Source organism: Narcine bancroftii, chromosome 2 (genome assembly GCF_036971445.1).
Source record: "Narcine bancroftii isolate sNarBan1 chromosome 2, sNarBan1.hap1, whole genome shotgun sequence".
In the NCBI taxonomy this organism is placed as follows: domain Eukaryota; kingdom Metazoa; phylum Chordata; class Chondrichthyes; order Torpediniformes; family Narcinidae; genus Narcine; species Narcine bancroftii.
The window spans coordinates 371,355,539-371,377,170 of record NC_091470.1 but is presented as its reverse complement, the minus strand read 5'-3'; the positions used below and the strand labels follow the sequence as shown (position 1 = coordinate 371,377,170).

The following is a 21,632-nucleotide window of genomic DNA, read 5'->3' as shown; positions in this document are numbered from 1 at the left end:
CCGAATTTTAAATAGGTTTAATGAGGCAGCCTCAACCACTTCCCTGGTTAGAGAATTCCATACATTCACTACTCTCTGGAAAAACCATTTTTCCTCATCTCTGTCCTAAATCTACTCCCCCGAATCTTGAGACTGTGTCCTCTCGTTTTAGTTTCCCCAGCCAGCTCAAAAAACCTACATCTATCCTATCCATACCCTTCATAATCCTATATGTTTCTATAAGATCTCCTCTCATTCTTCTGAACTCGAGCGAATACAATCCTAGACAATTTAATCTTTCACCATAAGTCAATCCCTTCATCCCAGGGATCAACCTAGTAAACCTCCTCTGGACCGTCTCCAAAGCCAGTATACACTTCCTCAAATATGGAGACCAGAACTGGACACAGTACTCCAGGTGCAGTCTCACCAGTACCTTATACAGTTGCAACATGACCTCCCTACTCCTGAATTCAATTCCTCTCGCGATGAAGGCCAACGTTCCATTTGCCGTCTTAATAACCTGCTGCACCTGCAACCTAACTTTTTGCGATTCATGCACAAGCCCTCCCAAGTCCCTCTGCACAACCGCATGCTGTAGTTTTCACCCTTTAAATAATATTCAGCTCTTTTATTTTTCTTGCCAAAGTGGATAACCTCACACTTACTAACATTGTACTCCATCTGCCAGACCTTTGCCCACTCATCCAGCTTAACTCTATCCCTCTGCAGACTCTCCACATCCTCATTACAATTTGCTCTTCCACTCAATTTGGTGTCATCCACAAACTTGGCTCCACCACATTTTGTCCCCTCCTCCAAGTCATCAATGTAAATGATGAACAGTTGTGGGCCTAACACCGACCCCTGCGGCACCCCACTTACCACTCTCTGCCAACCTGAAAAACTCCCATTTATCCCGACTCTGCCTCCTGTCAGACAACCAATTTTCAATCCAGGCCAATAGACTTCTCGGACTCCACTTTCCTGTAACTTACTGAGAAGTCTCTTGTGCAGCACCTTTTCAAACGCTTTCTGGAAATCCAAATAGACAACATCACCTGTTCCCCTCTATCCACCGCACCCATTATATCCTCAAAGAATCCTACAAGGTTTGTCAAACAAGATCTGCCTGATTGAACCCTTACGTTCCAAAAGTTTCACTATTTCATCTTTAATGATGGCTTCAAGCATTTTTCCAACCACAGACGTCAAGCTAATTGGCCAATAATTTCCAGTCTTCTGCCTACATCCCTTCTTAAAAAGTGGCGTGACATTTGCTGTCTTCCAGTCTGCGGGACCTGCCCAGAATCCAAGGAATTTTGATCTATGACCACCAATGCATCAACTATAACTTCTGCCATTTCCTTCAGAACCCTTGGATGCATATCATCAGGACCAGGTGATTTGTCTGGCTTTAGTCCCATTAGTTTCTCATTCACTACTTCCTTTGTAACAACTATTTTATCAAGGCCCTCCCCAACATTCGCATCCTTAACTCCACACTTGGGCATGCTGGACATGTCTTCCGCCGTGAAGACTGACACAAAATATTTGTTCAATGCCTCGGCCATTTCCTCATTTTTTGCTACAGTTTTCCTTCTCATCCTCCAAGGGTCCTATGTTAACTCTGGCCACCCTCTCCGTTTTATATATTTATAAAATTTTTTGCTTTCTGTTTTTATATTTTATGCCAATTTACTTTCATAATCCTTTTTCCCATTTCTTATTACCCACTTTGTAACCCCTTGTTGTCTCTTAAAGTTATCCCAATCTTCCAGTTTCCCATTGCTCTTTGCAGCTTTCTACACCTGCGCCTTCAATTTTATGCTCTCCTTTATTTCCTTTGTTAACCACGGTTGATTTTTCCCTCCCTTGCTGCCCTTTTTCCTGACTGTAATATATTTTTGTTGAGCATTACAAAATATTTCTTTGAAAATCTTCCACTGTTCCTCAACTGTTTCATCAATTAGCCTGTGCTCCCAGTCCACTCTGCCCAATTCCTCCCTCATCCTCTGATAGTCACCCCCTGTTTAAGCATAATATATTAGTTTTAGATCTAACTATTTCCCCTTCCATCTGAATGAGAAATGCAATCATACTATGAGCGCTATTTCCAGAGGGTCTCTGACTATTACATCATTTACTCTCCCTATCTCATTGCACAACACGAGATCCAGGAGAGCATTTTCTCTTGTGGATTCCTTAACATGCTGCTCAAGAAAGCTATCGCGGATGCATTCTATGAAGTCCTCTTCCAGACTCCCACGACCAACTTGATTTTCCCAATCTATGTGGAAGTTAAAGTCTCCCATGACGACTGCCGTATCATTATTACATGCCTCACTTATCTCTCTATTTATTTCTTGTGCCACTAAACTATTGTTATTTGGTGGGCGATAGATTCTTTTTCTCTACCCAAATGGACTCAACATTATGCTCTTTAGATCTTATATCATTCCTCACTACTGCCTGGAGCTCCTCTTTGATTAAGAGTGCAACTCCACCTCCCTTACCATCCTGTCTATCTCTCTGCACCACCTGATACCCTTGAAAGTTTAATTCCCATTTAGCCATGTTTCCGTGATGGCGACCCAATCATAGGCATGGGTACCGATTTGCGCCTCAAGTTCACTAATCTTATTTCTAATACTGCGGCCATTCAGATAAAGTGCCCTTATGCTCTTTGTCCTTTTAATATCTGTAACCTTTTCTTTTGATTTTTCTGCCCACTATTTTTCTTTGTAATTTTCTTAACACTCTCATTGACCCGAAAACTCACTGCACCATCTGATTTTTTACTTTCTCCTCCCAACATTACTTTTCCTAGTTTACTTTTCCTGGCCATGACTTTATCTTCCCTACCCTTTTCCCTATCACTCTGGTTCCCATACCCCTGCCAAATTAGTTTAAACCTTGCCCCACTGCTGTACCAAACATACAAAGACCCTTAGACAGGTACACAGATGCAAGAAGAATAGAGGGTTATGGGTGTGAGGCAGGGAAGGTTGATTGCTAAGTAGGTTATATAGGTCAGCACAACATTGTGGGCAGAAGGGCCTGTACTGTTCTATGTAACAGAGACTCTCAAGGTGTTTCATGCAAGTGGGACCATCAAAATATAGTTCCCTCACCTTCCCCCCACCCCCCAACCCCACCCTGCAACCCCCACCACCAGTCAGAGACGAACATGGTGAAAGGTTTCACCAGGACATTGTGACCATGGAAAAGCAATATTAGGAAAACTGGAATCCTTCTTGCTGGCCAATTATTGGACACTGACATGAGAGGCATCAGATGCTGAGTACAAGCATAAATCAGCAGCAAGACGTTTTTAAGTCAGTTGAACTAACGCAACGTGTCACTATGTGATTACAAGTGCTAAATTCAATCAAAGTTAATTTAATGTTTCTCCAACTTCCTATGTGATACAGAATATCTGAAATGAACTTGGTGTTCAGCTTGAAGTTGTCTAACATAATCTCCATTTTTTTTCAGGAAGCAAACCTTTATAAATCTTGTATTTATAGAATTGTAATTTTTAGTTATATTGCACATTGTTCTGCACAGTACTGTAACTGTAACACAACTAATTTCATGACACATGCCCATAACTATAAATCCAATTCGGACACCCTCCTCCATCAACAATTCCCATGGCCTTGGAAAAGCAGCCAACATTTATGAAGACTCATCCCACCCGACCACTCTCTCTTCACCCCTCTCCTGTCAGGAACAAGATTCATGAGTGTGAGATCAACACCCCACCCCCCCACAGATACAAGGACAGTTTCTTTCCTGCTGTTATCGGACTCCTGAATGAACCCCAAAATTGTAAAATTCTGCTGCCTTCGCTCTCTCCCAACTGATCTCACCCTGTAACTGCACTTCTGTACTGTGTCTTACTTGTACTATGTATGAAATATCTAACTGGTCTGCTCACAAAACAACCTCTATCACTGCATCTTGGTCCATCTGACAATAAACTTGAATTTAGAACTTTTCCCTCTGGAGTGCAGAGGCTGAGGGGTGAGCTTATAGAGGCATATAGATTCACAAGTGGTGTAGCTTAAGTAAATATTCAGTCTTTTTCCCAAGGTCGAGAATCAGAAACTCGAGGCATTGATTTGTGAGAGGAAAAATAGTTAAAAGGGACACTTTCTCAACACAGAGGGTGGTGGGTAAACAGAACGAGTTGCCAGAGGAAGTGGCAGAGAAAGGGCAATTAAGTGTTTGATAGACATTTAGACAGATGCATGGATGTGAGAAGTTGCGGGATATGGGTTAAATGGAGGCGTGGGTTGAGCTCAGAAGGGCAAATTGGTAAGCATGGAGGAGTTGGGCCAAAGGGTCTGTTTCCATGCTATCTCTGTGACATGTTCCACCTGTGGGAGAAGCAGCTCTCTGTGTTAAGGAAGGCTCCCAGCAGTTGGTAGTTCTGGAGACGAGCAGATCAGAGACAGCAACTCCTGTGTTTCCTGCCTGCTGCTCTACACCCTTGGCTGCTGGTTGCACATCTCCTGCGCCTGGCTCTGCTCCGCTATCCTACTGTTGGAGAGAGGATTTAGGGCTGCGGGGGAGGTTGAGTGAGATGGAATGTGAGCTACTGATGGTAATGTGATGAGAATCAGTGCCTTTGGTGGAAGATCAGAATACCTTGGTTACGAGAACAGACCAATGATCGGGAAAAGAGTTAGAAGGGTCCAAGAAATGGAGCTGAGTCTTATTGAATGGTGAAACAGGTTCGACAAGCAGATGCCAACTCCTGCTCAGAGTTCTTGTATCACCCGGGCAGCCTACACAAATTTCTTTAGCCAGAGAGTGGTGATCCTCTGGAATTGATTTCCACAGGTAGCTGTGGAGGGCAGGTCGTTGGGTGTATTTACGACAGGGTGCGGACGGGAAGGAGCGAGCCAGCGGGGAACGCGCGTGGGGGATGCTGGGAGGCGCTCCTATCAAAATAGTCAGATATTAAAGGTTATGGGAGATGGTAGGGAAGTGGGACTGAGTAGGAGAATGGATCAGCTCACGAAGGAAAGGCAGAGTGGTCTTGATGGATGAATTGCCTGCTTCTGCTCCAATATCCATCCACTCTCCTTCCATTCTTACTCCTTGCCCCCCACCCATCACCCTCTTCGAGATGTCCTCACCTATTAGCTCTTCCCTGCAGCTCTCATCATACCTCTATCTGTTCCCAGCAGATTCCACCACCTTCTACTCATTCACTCCATCCTGTGCGACTCATCTTCCACCTGGTTGTGGTTTCTCGAGCTCCCCCTATCTGGCATCTGCCAATCAACTGCTTCTGCCTGACATCCTTCACCCTCCCTGTTCCACCATTCCCCTACTGCCTCCTGAACTAAACATAATCCACTAGGGGATCTCAGTGGGTCAAGCACAGCAGTGGGAGAAAAACAGTGCTTGACATTTTAAGCCCAAACTTTTTTTTTCAGGACTGATTCTCAATAAAGATTCAAGGTTCAATTTCTTGTCATAGTAATAAAATGTCATATTACATGCAATTACATTTGCCTGGTGCAAGGTAGATAAATACACCACCAACAGGAATTGCCCAAGTGCTTCTTACAGACCGAGAGAGAGAAGCAAAAGAGTCTCCTCAGAGACACCGAGTAGCCACAGAATCGCCTCCAGCGCCTTCGCAGTTCCCGCAGCCACAAAGATCATTGGCGACTCAGGCTCCAGATCCGAACCTCTGACACAGTCAAGGACTCTCCAGCACCATCGGCATCTCCTCACATCTCGGTTCCGATACCTGGTACTTCTCAGCCAGTTTGAGCCAGTCTCCAGCAGCCCACAGCTTTCACGGGTTCCTCGCCTCGAGTCACCACATGCCCTAGTCCCTCGACTGCAAAACCCCCTGACTGGTTCGCTGCCAATGGTCACCATCCCCGCGGGTCATCTCCTCCCTCTCAAGACAATGCACGATCTTCCTGTCCTCTGGTCCTCTGCTCTAGTCCTCCGCTTCCCAGAGTCTGCAGCCTGCTGCTGATCAATTGGCCCCATCTTGGTCACAGTTTGCGGATTTCAACTAAAACCACTGTCGGCTCCCTCAACAGACTATTCAAAGCCCATGGGGATCCAATAGTCGAGTGGGCAGCTGGACCCCACAGGAGTGCTGCATCTCTGCTCCCTGGGGGTCTGCTAAGGCGGCTCTCCATCAGCGTCACTATCTTAATAAAGGGGTTTGGTTTAAAAAGTCAACCATTCCTTCTCTCTCACAGAAGCTGTTGAACCCTCTGAGTTCCTCCAGCAGGCTCCTGTGCATTTCCCCGTCCAACCCTCACACCCTATCCTCATGGGCTCAGCAGCTGAGGGACCCACATAGGCTGCCAGACACTGGCTTATGGCAACCAGGTATCAGAACCAGGAGCAGATTGTTTGTTACTGAGAATCACTCATATCTCAATGGAATGGAAGTTCCCATCGCGTATGAAGCAGGGACTTCACCAGACACAGATGGGAAAGACAACTTGTTTTGGAAGCTTGCATCCTGCCACCTGGTCTGGAGTCCAGAGATGCAGATTTCAGGGACTGGAAGGTTCATTGCTATCTCAGTTGCTGATGCAATTGAACCGCTTCCACACAGCTAACAAAGCAGATTGGATCGTGAGCGGATGTTGCACAGCAGTCTCAGATCCCTCTGGTGTTCTCCACACACTGAGCAGGATCAATCCTTGAACCTGGCATCCCTCTCACAAGGGGGTCCCAAGGTGTATGGGGTTGGGGGGGGGAGGCAGGAGAGATACAGAAGAACTGATTATACTTGACTGCTTCACAGGGAAGGGGTCCATAAACTCTGAGCAGAGTCCTAAGAGGACCATAGCCAAAAAAGGTAGAGAAGAATGGCTGCTCTAAACTGCCATTTGTGCACCCATCTAAAAGTCTTTTAAGCATTGCAATTGTACCCCATCTCCATCACTACCTCCAGCAGCTCATTCATGTACCATATCCCTCGTGTGAGATTTTTCACCTTGCCTACTCTCTAGATCCAGAGGACATAGATTTAAGGTAAAAAGAGATGAGCTTTGTGAGGGACCTGTCACTCAGAGGATGGTCAGTATCTGGAAGGAGCTGCCAGTAGAAGCTGTAAAGATAGAACGATTTCAACATTCAAAGGAATTTGGAAAATTTTACAGAGGGAGATGGGCCAATTGCAGGCAAGTGAACAAATCCAGAACAGCTCCTTGGTCAAAAGGGCCTGTGCCCTAGTCCTCGTCTCCAACAGCCCAGGGGTACCATCCGCAGCCTGGGGGGAAGGAGGGAGGGAGGTCCCGTCCACAGCCCGAGCGAGGGAGGGAGGGAGGGAGGGAGGTCCCGTCCACAGCCCGGGGGAGGGAGGGAAGGAGGTCCCGTCCACAGCCCGGGGGAGGGAGGGAGGGAGGTCCCGTCCACAGCCCGGGAGAGGGAGGGAGGGAGGTCCCGTCCACAGCCCGGGGGAGGGAGGGAGGGAGGTCCCGTCCACAGCCCGGGGGAGGGAGGGAGGGAGGTCCCGTCCACAGCCCGGGGGAGGGAGGTCCCGTCCACAGCCCGGGGGAGGGAGGGAGGGAGGTCCCGTCCACAGCCCGGGGGAGGGAGGGAGGGAGGTCCCGTCCACAGCCCGGACGTCCACAGCCCGGGGGAGGGAGGGAGGGAGGGAGGTCCCGTCCACAGCCGGGGGAGGGAGGGAGGGAGGTCCCGTCCACAGCCCGGGGGAGGGAGGGAGGGAGGGTCCCCGTCCACAGCCCGGGGGAGGGAGGGAGGGAGGTCCCGTCCACAGCCCGGGGGTGGGAGGGAGGGAGGTCCCGTCCACAGCCCGGGGGAGGGAGGTCCCGTCCACAGCCCGGGGGAGGGAGGGAGGGAGGGAGGTCCCGTCCACAGCCGGGGAGGGAGGGAGGGAGGTCCAGTCCACAGCCCGGAGGAGGGGAGGGAGGGAGGGAGGAGGGGAGGGAGGGAGGAGGGAGAGGGGGGGAGGGGGAGGGGGGAAGGGAGAGAGGGGGGAAGGGGAGGGAGGGAGGGGGGAAGGGGAGGGAGGGAGGGGGGATGGGGAGGGAGGGAGGGAGGGGGAAGGGGAGGGAGGGAGGGGGGAAGGGGAGGGAGGGAGGGGGGAAGGGGAAGGAGGGGGGAAGGGGAGGGAGGGGGGAGGGAGGGGGGATGGGAGGGGGGAGGGAGGGAGGAGGGGAAGGGGAGGGAGGGAGGGGGAGGGAGGGGGAAGGGGAGGGAGGGGGGTGAAGGGGAGTGAGGGGGGAAGGGGGAGGGAGGGGGGAAGGGGAGGGCAGGGAGAGGGGGAGGGCAGGGAGGGGGGGGAGGGCAGGGAGGGAGGGGGGGAGGGCAGGGAGGGAGGGCAGGGAGGGAGGGGGGGAGGGCAGGGAGGGCGGGGAGGGAGGGGGGGATGAGAGGGAGGGAGGGGGGGAGGGAGGGGGAAGGGGGAGGGAGGGGGGGGAAGGAGGGGGGGAAGGAGGGGGGAAGGGGAGGGGGGAAGGAGGGGGAGAGGGAGAAGGGGAGGGAGGGGGGGAAGGGGAGCGAGGGGGGAGGGGGGAAGGGGAGCGAGGGGAGGGAGGGGGGAAGGGTAGGGAGGGAGGGGAAGGGGAGGTCCCGTCCACAGCCCGGGGGAGGGAGGGAGGGAGGGAGGGGGGGAAGGGGAGGGAGGGAGGGAGGGAGGGGGGGAAGGGGAGGGAGGGAGGGAGGGAGGGGGGGAAGGGGAGGGAGGGAGGGAGGGAGGGGGGGAAGGGGAGGGAGGGAGGGAGGGAGGGGGGGAAGGGGAGGGAGGGAGGAAGGGGAGGGAGGGAGGAAGGGGGGAGGGGAGGGAGGGAGGGAGGGGGGATGAGAGGGAGGGAGGGAGGGGGAGGGAGGGGGAAGGGGAGGGAGGGAAGGGGGGAGAAGGGAGGGAGGGGGGGAAGGGGAGCGAGGGAGGGGGGAAGGGAGCGAGGGGAGGGGGGGGAGGGGAGCGAGGGGAGGGAGGGGGAAGGGGAGCGAGGGGAAGGAGGGGGGAAGGGGAGGGAGGGAGGGAGGGGAAGGGGAGGTCCCGTCCACAGCCCGGGGGAGGGAGGGAGGGAGGGGGGGAAGGGGAGGGAGGGAGGTAGGGAGTGGGGGAAGGGGAGGGAGGGAGGGAGGAAGGGGGGAAGGGGAGGGAGGGAGGAAGGGGAGGGAGGGAGTGAGGGGAAGGGGAGGGAGGGAGTGAGGGGGATGGGGAGGGAGGAGGAAGGGAGGGGGAAGGGGAGGGAGGGAGGGAGGAAGGGGGGAAGGGGAGGGAGGGAGGAAGGGGAGGGAGGGAGTGAGGGGGGAAGGGGAGGGGAGGGAGTGAGGGGGATGGGGAGGGAGGGAGGAAGGGAGGGGGAAGGGGAGGGAGGGAGGAAGGGGGGAAGGGGGGAAGGGGAGGGAGGGAGGGAGGGGGGGGAGGGAGGAGGGGAGGGAGGGAGGGGGAGGGGAGGGAGGGGGAAGGAGGGAGGGGGGAAGGAGGGAGGGGGGAAGGAGGGAGGGGGGAAGGAGGGAGGGGGAAGGGAGAGGGAGGGGGAAGGGAAGGGGGGGGGAAGGGAAGGGGGGGGAAGGGAAGGGGGGGGAGGGAGGGGAAGGGGGGGAGGGAGGAGAAGGGGGGGAGGGAGGGGAAGGGGGGGAGGGAGGGGAAGGGGGAGGGAGGGGAAGGGGGGAGGGAGGGGAAGGGGGGAAGGAGGGGGAAGGGGAGGGAGGGAGGAGGGGGAGGGGGGAGGGAGGGGAAGGGGAGGGAGGGAGGGGAAGGGGGGGAGGGAGGGGAAGGGGAGGGAGGGGAAGGGGAGGGAGGGGAAGGGGAGGGAGGGAGGGGAAGGGGAGGGAGGGAGGGGAAGGGGGAGGGAGGGAGGGGAAGGGGAGGGAGGGAGGGGAAGGGGAGGGAGGGAGGGGAAGGGGAGGGAGGGAGGGGAAGGGGAGGGAGGGAGGGGAAGGGGAGGGAGGGAGGGGAAGGGGAGGGAGGAGGGGAAGGGGAGGGAGGGAGGGGAAGGGGAGGGAGGGAGGGGAAGGGGAGGGAGGGAGGGGAGGGAGGGAGGGGAAGGGGAGGGAGGGAGGGGAAGGGGAGGGAGGGAGGGGAAGGGGGGGAGGGAGGGGAAGGGGAGGGAGGAGGGGAAGGGGAGGGAGGGAGGGGAAGGGGAGGGAGGGAGGGGAAGGGGAGGGGGGAGGGAGGGGAGGGGAGGGGGGAAGGAGAGGGAGGGGGGGAGGGGGAGGGGGAAGGGGAGGGGGGGAGGAGGGGGGAGGGGGGGAGGAGGGGGAGGGGGGGGATGGGAGGAGGGGGAGGGAGGGGAAGGGGAGGGAGGGAGGGAGGGGAAGGGGAGGGAGGGAGGGAGGGGAAGGGGAGGGCGGGAGGGAGGGGAAGGGGAGGGAGGGAGGGAGGGGAAGGGGAGGGAGGGAGGGAGGGGAAGGGGAGGGAGGGAGGGAGGGAAGGGGAGGGAGGGAGGGAGGGGAAGGGGAGGGAGGGAGGGAGGGGAAGGGGAGGGAGGGAGGGAGGGGAAGGGGAGGGAGGGAGGGAGGGGAAGGGGAGGGAGGGAGGGAGGGGAAGGGGAGGGAGGGAGGGAGGGGAAGGGGAGGGAGGGAGGGAGGGGAAGGGGAGGGAGGGAGGGAGGGGAAGGGGGAAGGGGAGGGAGGGAAGGGGAAGGGGAGGGAGGGGAAGGGGAAGGGGAGGGAGGGGAAGGGGACGGGGGGAGGGAGGGGAAGGGGAGGGGGGAGGGAGGGGAAGGGGAGGGGGGAGGGAGGGGAAGGGGAGGGGGGAGGGAGGGGAAGGGGAGGGGGGAGGGAGGGGAAGGGGAGGGGGGAGGGAGGGGAAGGGGAGGGGGGAGGGAGGGGAAGGGGAGGGGAGGGGAAGGGGGGAGGGGGGAGGGGGGGAGGGAGGGGAAGGGGGGAGGGAGGGGAAGGGGGGAGGGAGGGGAAGGAGGGAGGGAGGGGAAGGGGGGAGGGAGGGGAAGGGGGGGAGGGAGGGGGAAGGGGGGAGGAGGGGAAGGGGGGAGGGAGGGGAAGGGGGGAGGGAGGGGAAGGGGGGAGGGAGGGGAAGGGGGGAGGGAGGGGAAGGGGGGAGGGAGGGGAAGGGGGGGAGGGAGGGGAAGGGGGGAGGGAGGGGAAGGGGGGAGGGAGGGGAAGGGGGGAGGGAGGGGAAGGGGGGAGGGAGGGGAAGGGGGGAGGGAGGGGAAGGGGGGAGGGAGGGAAGGGGGGAGGGAGGGGAAGGGGGGAGGGAGGGGATGGGGGGAGGGAGGGGATGGGGGGAGGGAGGGGAAGGGGGGAGGGAGGGGAAGGGGGAGGGAGGGGAAGGGGAGGGAGGGGAAGGGGGAGGGAGGGGAAGGGGGGGGGAGGGGAAGGGGGGAGGGAGGGGAAGGGGGAGGGAGGGGAAGGGGAGGGAGGGAGGGGAAGGGGGGAGGGAGGGAAGGGGAGGGAGGGGAAGGGCGGGAGGGAGGGGAAGGGGGGAGGGGAGGAGGGACGGGGGAGGGAGGGGGAGGGAGGGGAAGCGGGAGGGAGGGAGGGGAAGGGGAGGGAGGGGACAGGGGGGAAGGGGAGGGAGGGGAAGGGGAGGGAGGGAGGGGAAGGGGAGGAGGGAGGGGAAGGGGAGGGAGGGAGGGGAAGGGGAGGGAGGGAGGGGAAGGGGAGGGAGGGAGCGGAAGGGGAGGGAGGGAGGGGAAGGGGAGGGAGGGAGGGGAAGGGGAGGGAGGGAGGGGAAGGGGAGGGAGGGAGGGGAAGGGGAGGGAGGGAGGGGAAGGGGAGGGAGGGAGGGGAAGGGGAGGGCGGGAGGGGACAGGGAGGGAGGGAGGGGAAGGGAGGGAGGGAGGGGAAGGGGAGGGAGGGAGGGGAAGGGGAGGGAGGGAGGGGAAGGGGAGGGAGGGAGGGGAAGGGGAGGGAGGGAGGGGAAGGGGAGGGAGGGAGGGGAAGGGAGGAGGGAGGGAGGGAAGGGGAGGGAGGGAGGGGAAGGGGAGGGAGGGAGGGGAAGGGGAGGGAGGGAGGGGAAGGGGAGGGAGGAGGGGAAGGGGAGGGAGGAGGGGAAGGGAGGGAGGGAGGGGAAGGGGAGGGAGGGAGGGGAAGGGGAGGGAGGGAGGGGAAGGGGAGGGAGGGAGGGGAAGGGGAGGGAGGGAGGGGAAGGGGAGGGAGGGAGGGGAAGGGGAGGGAGGGAGGGGAAGGGGAGGGAGGGAGGGGAAGGGGAGGGAGGGAGGGGAAGGGGAGGGAGGGAGGGGAAGGGGAGGGAGGGAGGGGAAGGGGAGGGAGGGAGGGGAAGGGGAGGGAGGGAGGGGAAGGGGAGGGAGGGAGGGGAAGGGGAGGGAGGGAGGGGAAGGGGAGGGAGGGAGGGGAAGGGGAGGGAGGGAGGGGAAGGGGAGGGAGGGAGGGGAAGGGGAGGGAGGGAGGGGAAGGGGAGGGAGGGAGGGGAAGGGGAGGGAGAGGGGAAGGGGAGGGAGGGAGGGGAAGGGGAGGGAGGGAGGGGAAGGGGAGGGAGGGAGGGGAAGGGGAGGGAGGGAGGGGAAGGGGAGGGAGGGAGGGGAAGGGGAGGGAGGGAGGGGAAGGGGAGGGAGGGAGGGGAAGGGGAGGGAGGGAGGGGAAGGGGAGGGAGGGAGGGGAAGGGGAGGGAGGGAGGGGAAGGGAGAGGGAGGGAGGGGAAGGGGAGGGAGGGAGGGGAAGGGGAGGGAGGGAGGGAAGGGGAGGGAGGGAGGGGAAGGGGAGGGAGGGAGGGGAAGGGGAGGGAGGGAGGGGAAGGGGAGGGAGGGAGGGGAAGGGGAGGGAGGGAGGGGAAGGGGAGGAGGGAGGGGAGGGGAAGGGAGAGGGAAGGGCGGGAGGGGAAGGGGAGGAGGGAGGGGAAGGGGGGAGGGAGGGGAAGGGGGGGAGGGAGGGGAAGGGGGGAGGGAGGGGAAGGGGGGAGGGAGGGGAAGGGGGGAGGGAGGGGAAGGGGGGAGGGAGGGGAAGGGGGGAGGGAGGGGAAGGGGGGAGGGAGGGGAAGGGGGGAGGGAGGGGAAGGGGGGAGGGAGGGGAAGGGGGGAGGGTGGGGAAGGGGGGAGGGAGGGGAAGGGGGGAGGGAGGGGAAGGGGGGAGGGAGGGGATGGGAGGAGGGAGGGGAAGGGGGAGGGAGGGGAAGGGGGAGGGAGGGGAAGGGGGAGGGAGGGGAAGGGGGAGGGAGGGGAAGGAGGGAGGGAGGGGAAGGGGGAGGGAGGGGAAGGAGGGAGGGAGGGGAAGGGAGGAGGAGGGAAGGGGAGGGAGGGGAAGGGGAAGGAGGGGAAGGGGAGGGAGGGGAAGGGGAGGGAGGGGAAGGGAGGGAGGGGAAGGGGAGGGAGGGGAAGGGGAGGGAGGGGAAGGGGAGGGAGGGGAAGGGGAGGGAGGGGAAGGGGAGGGAGGGGAAGGGGAGGGAGGGGAAGGGGAGGGGAGGGGAAGGGGAGGGAGGGAGGGGAAGGGGAGGGAGGGGAAGGGGAGGGAGGGGAAGGGGAGGGAGGGGAAGGGGAGGAGGGGAAGGGGAGGGAGGGGAAGGGGAGGGAGGGAAGGGGAGGGAGGGGAAGGGGAGGGAGGGGAAGGGGAGGGAGGGGAAGGGGAGGGAGGGGAAGGGGAGGGAGGGGAAGGGGAGGGAGAGGGAAGGGGAGGGAGGGAGGGAGGGGAAGGGGAGGGAGGGAGGGGAAGGGGAGGGAGGGGAAGGGGAGGGAGGGGAGGGGAGGGAGGGGAGGGGGAGGGAGGGGAGGGGGAGGGAGGGGAGGGGGAGGGAGGGGAGGGGGAGGAGGGGAGGGGGAGGGAGGGGAAGGGGAGGGAGGGGAAGGGGAGGGAGGGGAAGGGGAGGGAGGGGAAGGGGAGGGAGGGGAAGGGGAGGGAGGGGAAGGGGAGGGAGGGGAAGGGGAGGGAGGGGAAGGGGAGGGAGGGGAAGGGGAGGGAGGGGAAGGGGAGGGAGGGGAAGGGGAGGGAGGGGAAGGGGAGGGAGGGGAAGGGGAGGGAGGGAGGGAGGGGAAGGGGAGGGAGGGAGAGGGAGGGAGGGAGAGAGGGGGCTCCGCCATCCACGACCCCGCCCCCACCGAAGGCCCGAACCAGGAGCGTTACCTTGAAGGACATCCTGCAGCAACCCGCCGACAGGAGCACCTCCAGCAACCCCCACGCGCGTTCCCGCGGCTCGCTCCTTCCGTTCTCACCTCCCAGCAACCCCCACGCGCGTTCCCGCCGGCTCGCTCCTTCCGTCCCGCACCTCCAGCAGCCCCCCGCGTGCGTTCCCGCCGGCTCGCTCCTTCCCGTCCGCACCTCCCAGCAGCCCCCCGCGCGCGTTCCCGCCGGCTCGCTCCTTCCGTTCTCACCTCCCAGCAGCCCCCGCGCGCGTTCCGCCGGCTCGCTCCTTCCCGTCCGCACCTCCCAGCAGCCCCCCGCGCGCGTTTCCGCCGGCTCGCTCCTTCCCGTTCTCACCCTCCAGCAGCCCCCCGCGCGCGTTCCCGCCGGCTCGCTCCTTCCCGTCCGCACCTCCCAGCAGCCCCCCGCGCGCGTTTCCGCCGGCTCGCTCCTTCCCGTTCTCACCTCCAGCAACCCCCCACGCGCGTTCCGCGGCTCGCTCCTTCCCGTTCTCACCTCCCAGCAACCCCCACGCGCGTTCCCGCCGGCTCGCTCCTTCCCGTCCGCACCTCCCAGCAGCCCCCGCGTGCGTTCCCGCCGGCCTCGCTCCTTCCCGTCCGCACCCTCCCAGCCGCCCCGCGCGCGTTCCCGCCGGCTCGCTCCCTTCCCGTTCTCACCTCCCAGCAGCCCCCGCGCGCGTTCCCGCCGGCTCGCTCCTTCCCGTCCGCACTCCCAGCAGCCCCCGCGCGCGTTTCCGCCGGCTCGCTCCTTCCCGTTCTCACCTCCCAGCAGCCCCCGCGCGCGTTCCGCCGTGCTCGCTCCTTCCCGTCCGCACCTCCAGCAGCCCCCGCGCGCGTTTCCGCCGGCTCGCTCCTTCCCGTTCTCACCTCCCAGCAGCCCCCGCGCGCGTTCCCGCCGGCTCGCTCCTTCCCGTTCTCACCTCCAGCAGCCCCCGCGCGCGTTCCCGCCGGCTCGCTCCTTCCGTTCTCACCTCCCAGCAGCCCCCGCGCGCGTTCCCGCCGGCTCGCTCCTTCCGTCCTCGTCCGGACGCCTGCAGGCCAACGTCGCCGCCCTCCCCGTCAGCGCAAGAACGGGTCGGGCGCCCTGCGATGTGAGTGGGGAAACAGGCCTTCGGCATCTGTGTGTTATAGTACAGTTGCAGCGGATGCTATTCACCACGTGGCCCCCTCCACCAGCCCCTTCAGACCAAGGGCCCTCTAACCAGGATTTATTGTCATGGAAAAGTCTGGAAATTTGTTGATTTGCGGCAGCTTCACAGAGTAAAGAGACAAATAATCCATGAAGGGTCGACTTATCCTCCAGAAATCTGATGGCGGAGGGGAAGAGCCGTCTTGTGTCGCTGGATCCTGGTCTTCAAGCTCCTGGACCCTTGTCCTGATGGTAGCAGAGTGAAGAGGGCCCTGGCTGGGGGGTGGGGGTCTCTGAGGAGGGAGGCTGCTTTGAAAGACCCCGCCTCATGTCGACGTCCTCGATGGAGTGAAGTCTGGGGCCCGTGATGGCGGAGGCCGAGTTGACCCTCTGGAGTTTATTCATGTCCTGAGAGTTGGCGCCTCCTCGCCAGACAGTGCTGCTCTCCACGATACAGAGTCTTCGGTGACGTACCGAATCTCCTCAAACATCTCACAAAGTCTAGCCGCTGGCGGGCCTTCTTCGTGATTGCATCGACGTGGAGGCTCCTTGACAGATCCTCGAGATGTTGACACCCAGGATTTGAAGTTCTTAACCCTCTCCACTGCTGAACCCTCGATGAGGACTGGATCATGTTCTCCTGACTTCCTCCTGAAGAGCACAAATCATCTTGGTTTTGTTCATGAGTGTAAGGTCGTTGTGGAAATCACCTAACGAGCTGATCATCACTGCCGTATGTGATTCTGCCAATAACCTTCTTGTCAACGGCAAATTTGTGGATAGCATTGGAATTGTGCCTGGCCACACAGTCACGGGTGTATAATGAGTAGAGCAGTGGGCTAAGCACGCATCCTTGAGGTGCGCAGTGTTGATATTCAGTGAGGAGGAGACGTTGCTTCAATTTCATACTGACTGTGGTCTTCCAATGAGGAAGTCGAGGATCTGGATGCAGAGTGGGGAGCAGGGGCTTCGGGTTTGGAGCTAGTTGACCTGCATTGAGGGAATGATGGTGATGAAGGCTGAACTGTAGTCGATGAAGAGTAGCCATATATGTGAATTGCTGTTTTTGAGGTGAACCAGAGCTGAGTGGAGGGCCAGTGATATTGTGTCCTCTGTGGAGCGATTGTAAACAATAGGTGAATTACAGTGGGTCCAGTCCCCTTGCTTAGGTACATGTTAATTCAAGAGGTTCAAGATTCCTTTATTGTCATGCAATAGTGCAGAACATAATATTAGATGAAATAATCTTTTGCCTGCCTTAAAGCAGGCATAGAGCATTGCCTGACAGCCCTTACATACAAGAAAAAGAGAAACAATTAACAATTCCTTCAGAGTCACTGAGTGCACATGGATTTGCCTCCAGCGCACCCGCCGCCTCTGCAGCTGCAAAGACTCCTGTTCGATTCATTGGTAACCCAAGCTCCAGATCTAAAACTCCGACACAATCAGCACCCAAGGCCCTTTGGGAGCCCTTCTTGCCTTCATCACCTTCTCATATCCTAACTCCGATACCTGGTTCCCATAAGCCAGTCTCCAGCAGTCCATGCAGATCCCTCGCCCACAAGTTGCTCGCGGCCTGTGTGAGTCCTTCAGCCACTGAGCTCCATGCTGGTCCATGTCTGTAGTGTTGTCTCCTCTGCTTCTTCTCAATAGGGGATGCTCTCTGGTGCCCTGTGACAGTCTGGTCACATTTCCAACCTGGGGAAAAGATTTTGATTGTCCCTCACAATCTATGCTCATGTCATTTTATAAACCTCTATTAGGTCTCTGCCTCAGCCTCTGATGCTCCAGAAAAAACAATTCAAGTTTGTCCAAGCTCTCCCCATAGCTCATTTCCTCTAATCTCGGCAACATCTCTAAATCTGCAGAATTCCTCCAGTTGCTGCAAGGACTCAATGGGTAAGGCATCATGTGTGGGGGGAAATGATCAGTCAAAACTGATAGTTCTGCACCCTTTCCAAAGTCTCCATATCCTTCCTATAACGTGGCAACCTGTACTACACACAATACTTCATACGTGGCCTAACCAAAGTTTTATTCAGCTGTAATATGACTTCATAACTTTGAATTCTACACCTCATGGTATGACATCAGAAACCTTGGAAAACTTCTACAGATCGCAGTGGAAAGTGTGCTGACAGGCTGCACCACAGCCTGGTATGGGGGGGGGGGGGGGGGCACCAATACCTCTGAGCAGAAAGCCTAGCATATTGTAGTAGATACAGCCCAGTCACAGGCAAAACCTCCACCATCCAGAACATCTTCATTGAACGCTGCCATTGGAGAGCAGCAGCAATCATCAAGGATCCACATCACCCAGCACATGCTCTGTTCTTGCTGCTGCCATCAGGAAACAAGTATAGGCGTCACAAGACCTGCACCACCAGGTACAGGAATAACTGCTACCATCAGACTCCTCAACAAGATCACAAGATATAAGAGCAGGTGTAGGCCAATTGGCCTGTGAGGTCTGCTCTGCCATTTAGTCATGAGCTGATCCTTATCACTCAGCCCCACTCCCCATAACCTGACTAATCACCTGTCAATTTCTGTCTAACACACCCAAAGACTTAGCTTCCACTGCTGCCTGTGGCAACAGGCTCCACAAGGCCATTTCAGGTAGCCCAAAAGTCAGGATGTAAAGGCAAGAGAAATTCCACCAAAACACATAATGACCTACCTCTGCATGTGCGGAGGCGGTCTCCGAGACGCAGAATCCAACCCTCTGCGAGAGGGATAATCTCCGCAGTACAGCCCTCCGCCGATCGATCTGAATTGGCAGCTGCACTAGGCAGCTGTTTGGGGACGTGCTGATGATACCATCAGCCTGCGACCAATCTCCCCACTCATTCCTCTACCTCCAAGTCAAAGGTGGTGGAGAGGCCTTGGGGCAGTAGGGGCTGTCAGTTGGGGCAGCGGGAGCTATCAGTGGGGTCCGGTGGGGCAGTTGGGACTGTTGGGGCAGCGGGAGCAGTAGGGGTAGCAGGGACTGGTGGGGCAGTGGGAGCAGTTGGGGCAGCGGGGACCATTGGGGCACCAGGTGCAATTTGGGCAGTTGGGGCAACGGGGACTGGCGGGGCAGCGGGAGCATTCAGGGCAGCAGGGACCATTGGGGCAGCGGGGGCCATCAGGGGGCGGCTGGTGTGGGCTGGGACAGTCACTCCGGGCCGCTTCAGGGCTGCTCTCTGTGGCTCAAAACGTGGCAGACCAATGGGTGTATTCCCGACCCTAATCCCCCATGCAGCTGGAATTGTTCTGGGAACCATAGAATGGTTTCAGCTGTGTGGGGGATTGTGGGTAGGGAAAATGGCCATTGTTCTGCGTATTTATGACAGGTGGCGCAACAGCACCAGGTGGTCCACCTTCACGGGGACGCAGAGGGTGCTATGAGGCACCTCTCCTTTGAATGGGACACTGCAGCAGTCTTTTTGGGCTGCAGTCAGAATGGTAAGTTCAAGATTTTGGATCCTCCCTGTAGCTGGTCTCCAGGCAGAGGCCCGATCTGAAATTGCCTACAGACTCAATGCCCTTTGGCTAAAGAAATTTCTCTGCATTTCTGTTTTAAATTGATGCCGTTTTATCTTGAAATTGTGGCCTCTTGTCCTAGACAAATTCAATCAGAGACTCATTTATTTCTGTGTTTACATAGACAATTTGTTTAAATTTCTTTCCTTTATTTGCATTTTTTTCTTTTTGAGTACATTTTACAATTACAGGTAATTAGAAATTCTTCCTGGACCTCAGGTAAAAGAATCTCAGGGTTGTATGTGAAGTCATGTATGTACTCTGGCAGTAAATTGAACTGTAAAATTTGATATTGTACACCTTCTTTATCACCTGATCCACTTGTGTGGCCACTTTCAGGAAGCTCAGCACTGCACCCCAGAATCCCTCTGTACATTAATGTTCCTCAGGACCTTTTGTACTCTCAGTCCTCACTGGATACCTTCCTTTTACCTGTGGCTTCACAATATATCATGCTTTTTGGATTAAACTCCATGTGCCTTTTCTCTGTCCATATTTCCAACAGGATACTACAGGCAGACATGGCAGATGTTTAATCTGGACAAGTGTGAGGTGTTGCATTTTGGGAGGTCAAATGTAAAGGGAATGTATGCAGTCAATGGCAGGACTCTTCAGTGCATTGATGTGCAGAGGAATTCAGATGTTCAGGTCCACAGAGCCATGAAAGTCACCACACACGCAGATAGGGCGGTAAAGAATGCGGCTGATATACTTTCCTTCATTGGGTGGGGCATTGAGTAATACCTTAAGATAATTCAGGCTCATCAAGTCTGCTCCACTATTCCATCATGAGCTGATCCCTTCTCCTACTCAGCCCCACTCCTCTGCCTTCTCTCCATAACCTTTGATAACCTGACTATTCAGATCCTTATCAATCACTGCCTTAAATACACCCAAGGACCTGGCCTCCACAGCCGCCTGTGGTAGGAAATTCCAAAGTTTCCTGCTCTCTGGCTGAAGAAATTCCTCCCCATCTCTGTTTTAAATGGACACCCTTCAATCTTGAAGTTGTGCCCCCTTGACCTTGACTCCTCTGCTGTGGGAAACAACTTTGCCACGACTACTCTGCCCAGGTCTTTCAACATTCAAAATACTTCTATGAAGTCCCCCTTCATTCTTCTGAACTCCAAGGAGTACAGTCCAAGAACCATTAAACGTTCCTTCATTCTAGCAATCGTTCTTGTGAATCTTCTCTGAGCCCTCTCCAATGCCAGGACATCCTTTCTTAAGTCAGGAGTCCAAACTGTACCCTGTGCTCCAAGTGAGGCCACACCAGTGTCTTATAAAGCCTCAACATCACATCCCTGCTCTTGTATCCTATTCCTCTAGATATGAATGCCAACGTTGCATTGACCTTCTTCATCACCAACTCAACCTGAAGGTTAATTTTTAGGGGATCCTGCACCAGAACTCCCAAGTCCCTTTGCACCTCCAAATATTTAATTTTCTCCCCATCTAAGTAATAATGCCCTTTTCTTCCTTCTACTAAAGCGTACAATTGAACCCTTTCTAACATGGTACAAGTTTGTTTTTTTTGTTTGTCCATTATCCTAATTTATCTAAGTGTCTCTGCAGCATCTCCATTTCCTTCTCCTCTACACCCTCTTCAACAACATCACATCCTTTCAAAGATAGGGGGCCCAAAAGTGCACACAGTATTCCATGTTGAATTTTCACTGGTAACATTTTTTAAATGCTACTCCTCTTGTTTTAGAATTAAAAGATGAAGCTGCCACTTGACCAACCTATTCCCTTTTTAATTTTAAATGTTCTTTCTCAGTTAAATGTGTCTCTTGCAAATTGCAATATCTATCTTCATTTTTTCATATATGCTAATACTTTTCTCCTTTTAATTTCACTGTTCACCCCATTAACATTAAAACTAAGAAAATTTAATGTATTATTCCCAGCCATAATCTTAATTCCAACTCTCTTTCAGTCCTGTTCTCCCAGGTCTCTTCCATCAAATCAAACCGACTCCTGTGTTCATCTCTGTCCCAAAGCAAAATGATAAAGAAAAAAGAGAAATTGAAAAGTAACATTTCAAAAATTACAATTACTTCCAAATGAAAAAAATAAACCTCCCAAAAATCCTGTATAAAAAAAGAACAGCACTAATCCCCTCTACTATGCTGGTTGTGGCTCTTGCTACAATATGGCTCATAATGATTATGGAAAGAAAGAAAACATCTGCTCCCCAAGGAAAAAAATTACAAAGTTCATGGAAAAGGTCTTCCACTGCCTCCAGTTCAGCATTTACTTGAGCATCATCAATTATAATTGTTTCACTCTGGTCCTCTGGACCTCTCTGTAACTTATGTTGATTATGTAGAGATTGCATTGGCATGACTCTCTTTGGTGTAAGCTGTATTTGCAACATTTCCCTTTTTTGTTCTTGTTGAGGAACTTTCCGCTCTCACTTGATGATCTTCCTTAATTGGAGGAAGTGAATCTGCAAACGGTCTTGCACAAAGAATCTAGGTCAACTGTTCTCCAAAAATACTTTTAATGTAGCTGGATGTGTGACGGGTATATTATATATAAATATGTTTTTAAAGGAGATAGATTGTGGGGGTTTAGTGTAGGTCACAAAAAAAACAAGCACTTCACAAAACTTATCTCATTTAAAATCCAAGAGCTTTGCTAAAAGTGAGACATTGAGGCACTGAGAGCCTTTGTAAAGACAATATAAACTATTTTGGAAATGCTTTGCTAAGGAACTTCAAAAGCAAGTGCAAATGAAACAGTCCACACCCAGAGGCTGATAAGATATTTCAAAGACTGGGTCTGGAGCCCGACAAGAAGGTCATATGGTTTTGCAAGCAAAGAGAGAGAAAAGACCAAACAGATTTTCTCTAATAGAGAGAGAGGGAGAGAGAGAGAACTGATTTCTGCAGTGGCTTTTGGAAGCTTGTGGAAAACCCCATTTTGGAAGATGGCTTGTGAGCTCGGAGTTCAGCCTGTTGAAAACCCTG

General features: G+C 56.4%; 1 protein-coding gene across 6 annotated transcripts in view; it reads right to left on the bottom strand.

Annotated features, from left to right (window-relative positions):
• ankrd29 (ankyrin repeat domain 29) overlaps nt 1–14,094 on the bottom strand; it is a 45,714-nt gene extending 31,620 nt beyond the window's left edge. For 4 of the 6 annotated variants that reach the window (XR_011352599.1, XR_011352600.1, XM_069922608.1 and 1 more), the window contains exon 1: nt 13,987–14,046. Coding sequence is in view for 3 of the 6 variants with exons in the window: in XM_069922608.1 (XP_069778709.1) it covers nt 13,987–13,998 (12 nt within the window). In the remaining 3 variants the exon portion in view is untranslated. Of the gene's footprint in view, nt 1–5,505; nt 7,291–13,986; nt 14,047–14,075 lie in introns of those variants that run through there. The other 2 variants (XM_069922604.1, XM_069922605.1) reach the window with 2 other exon arrangements.
• Between the last annotated feature and the right edge of the window lie 7,538 nt (nt 14,095–21,632).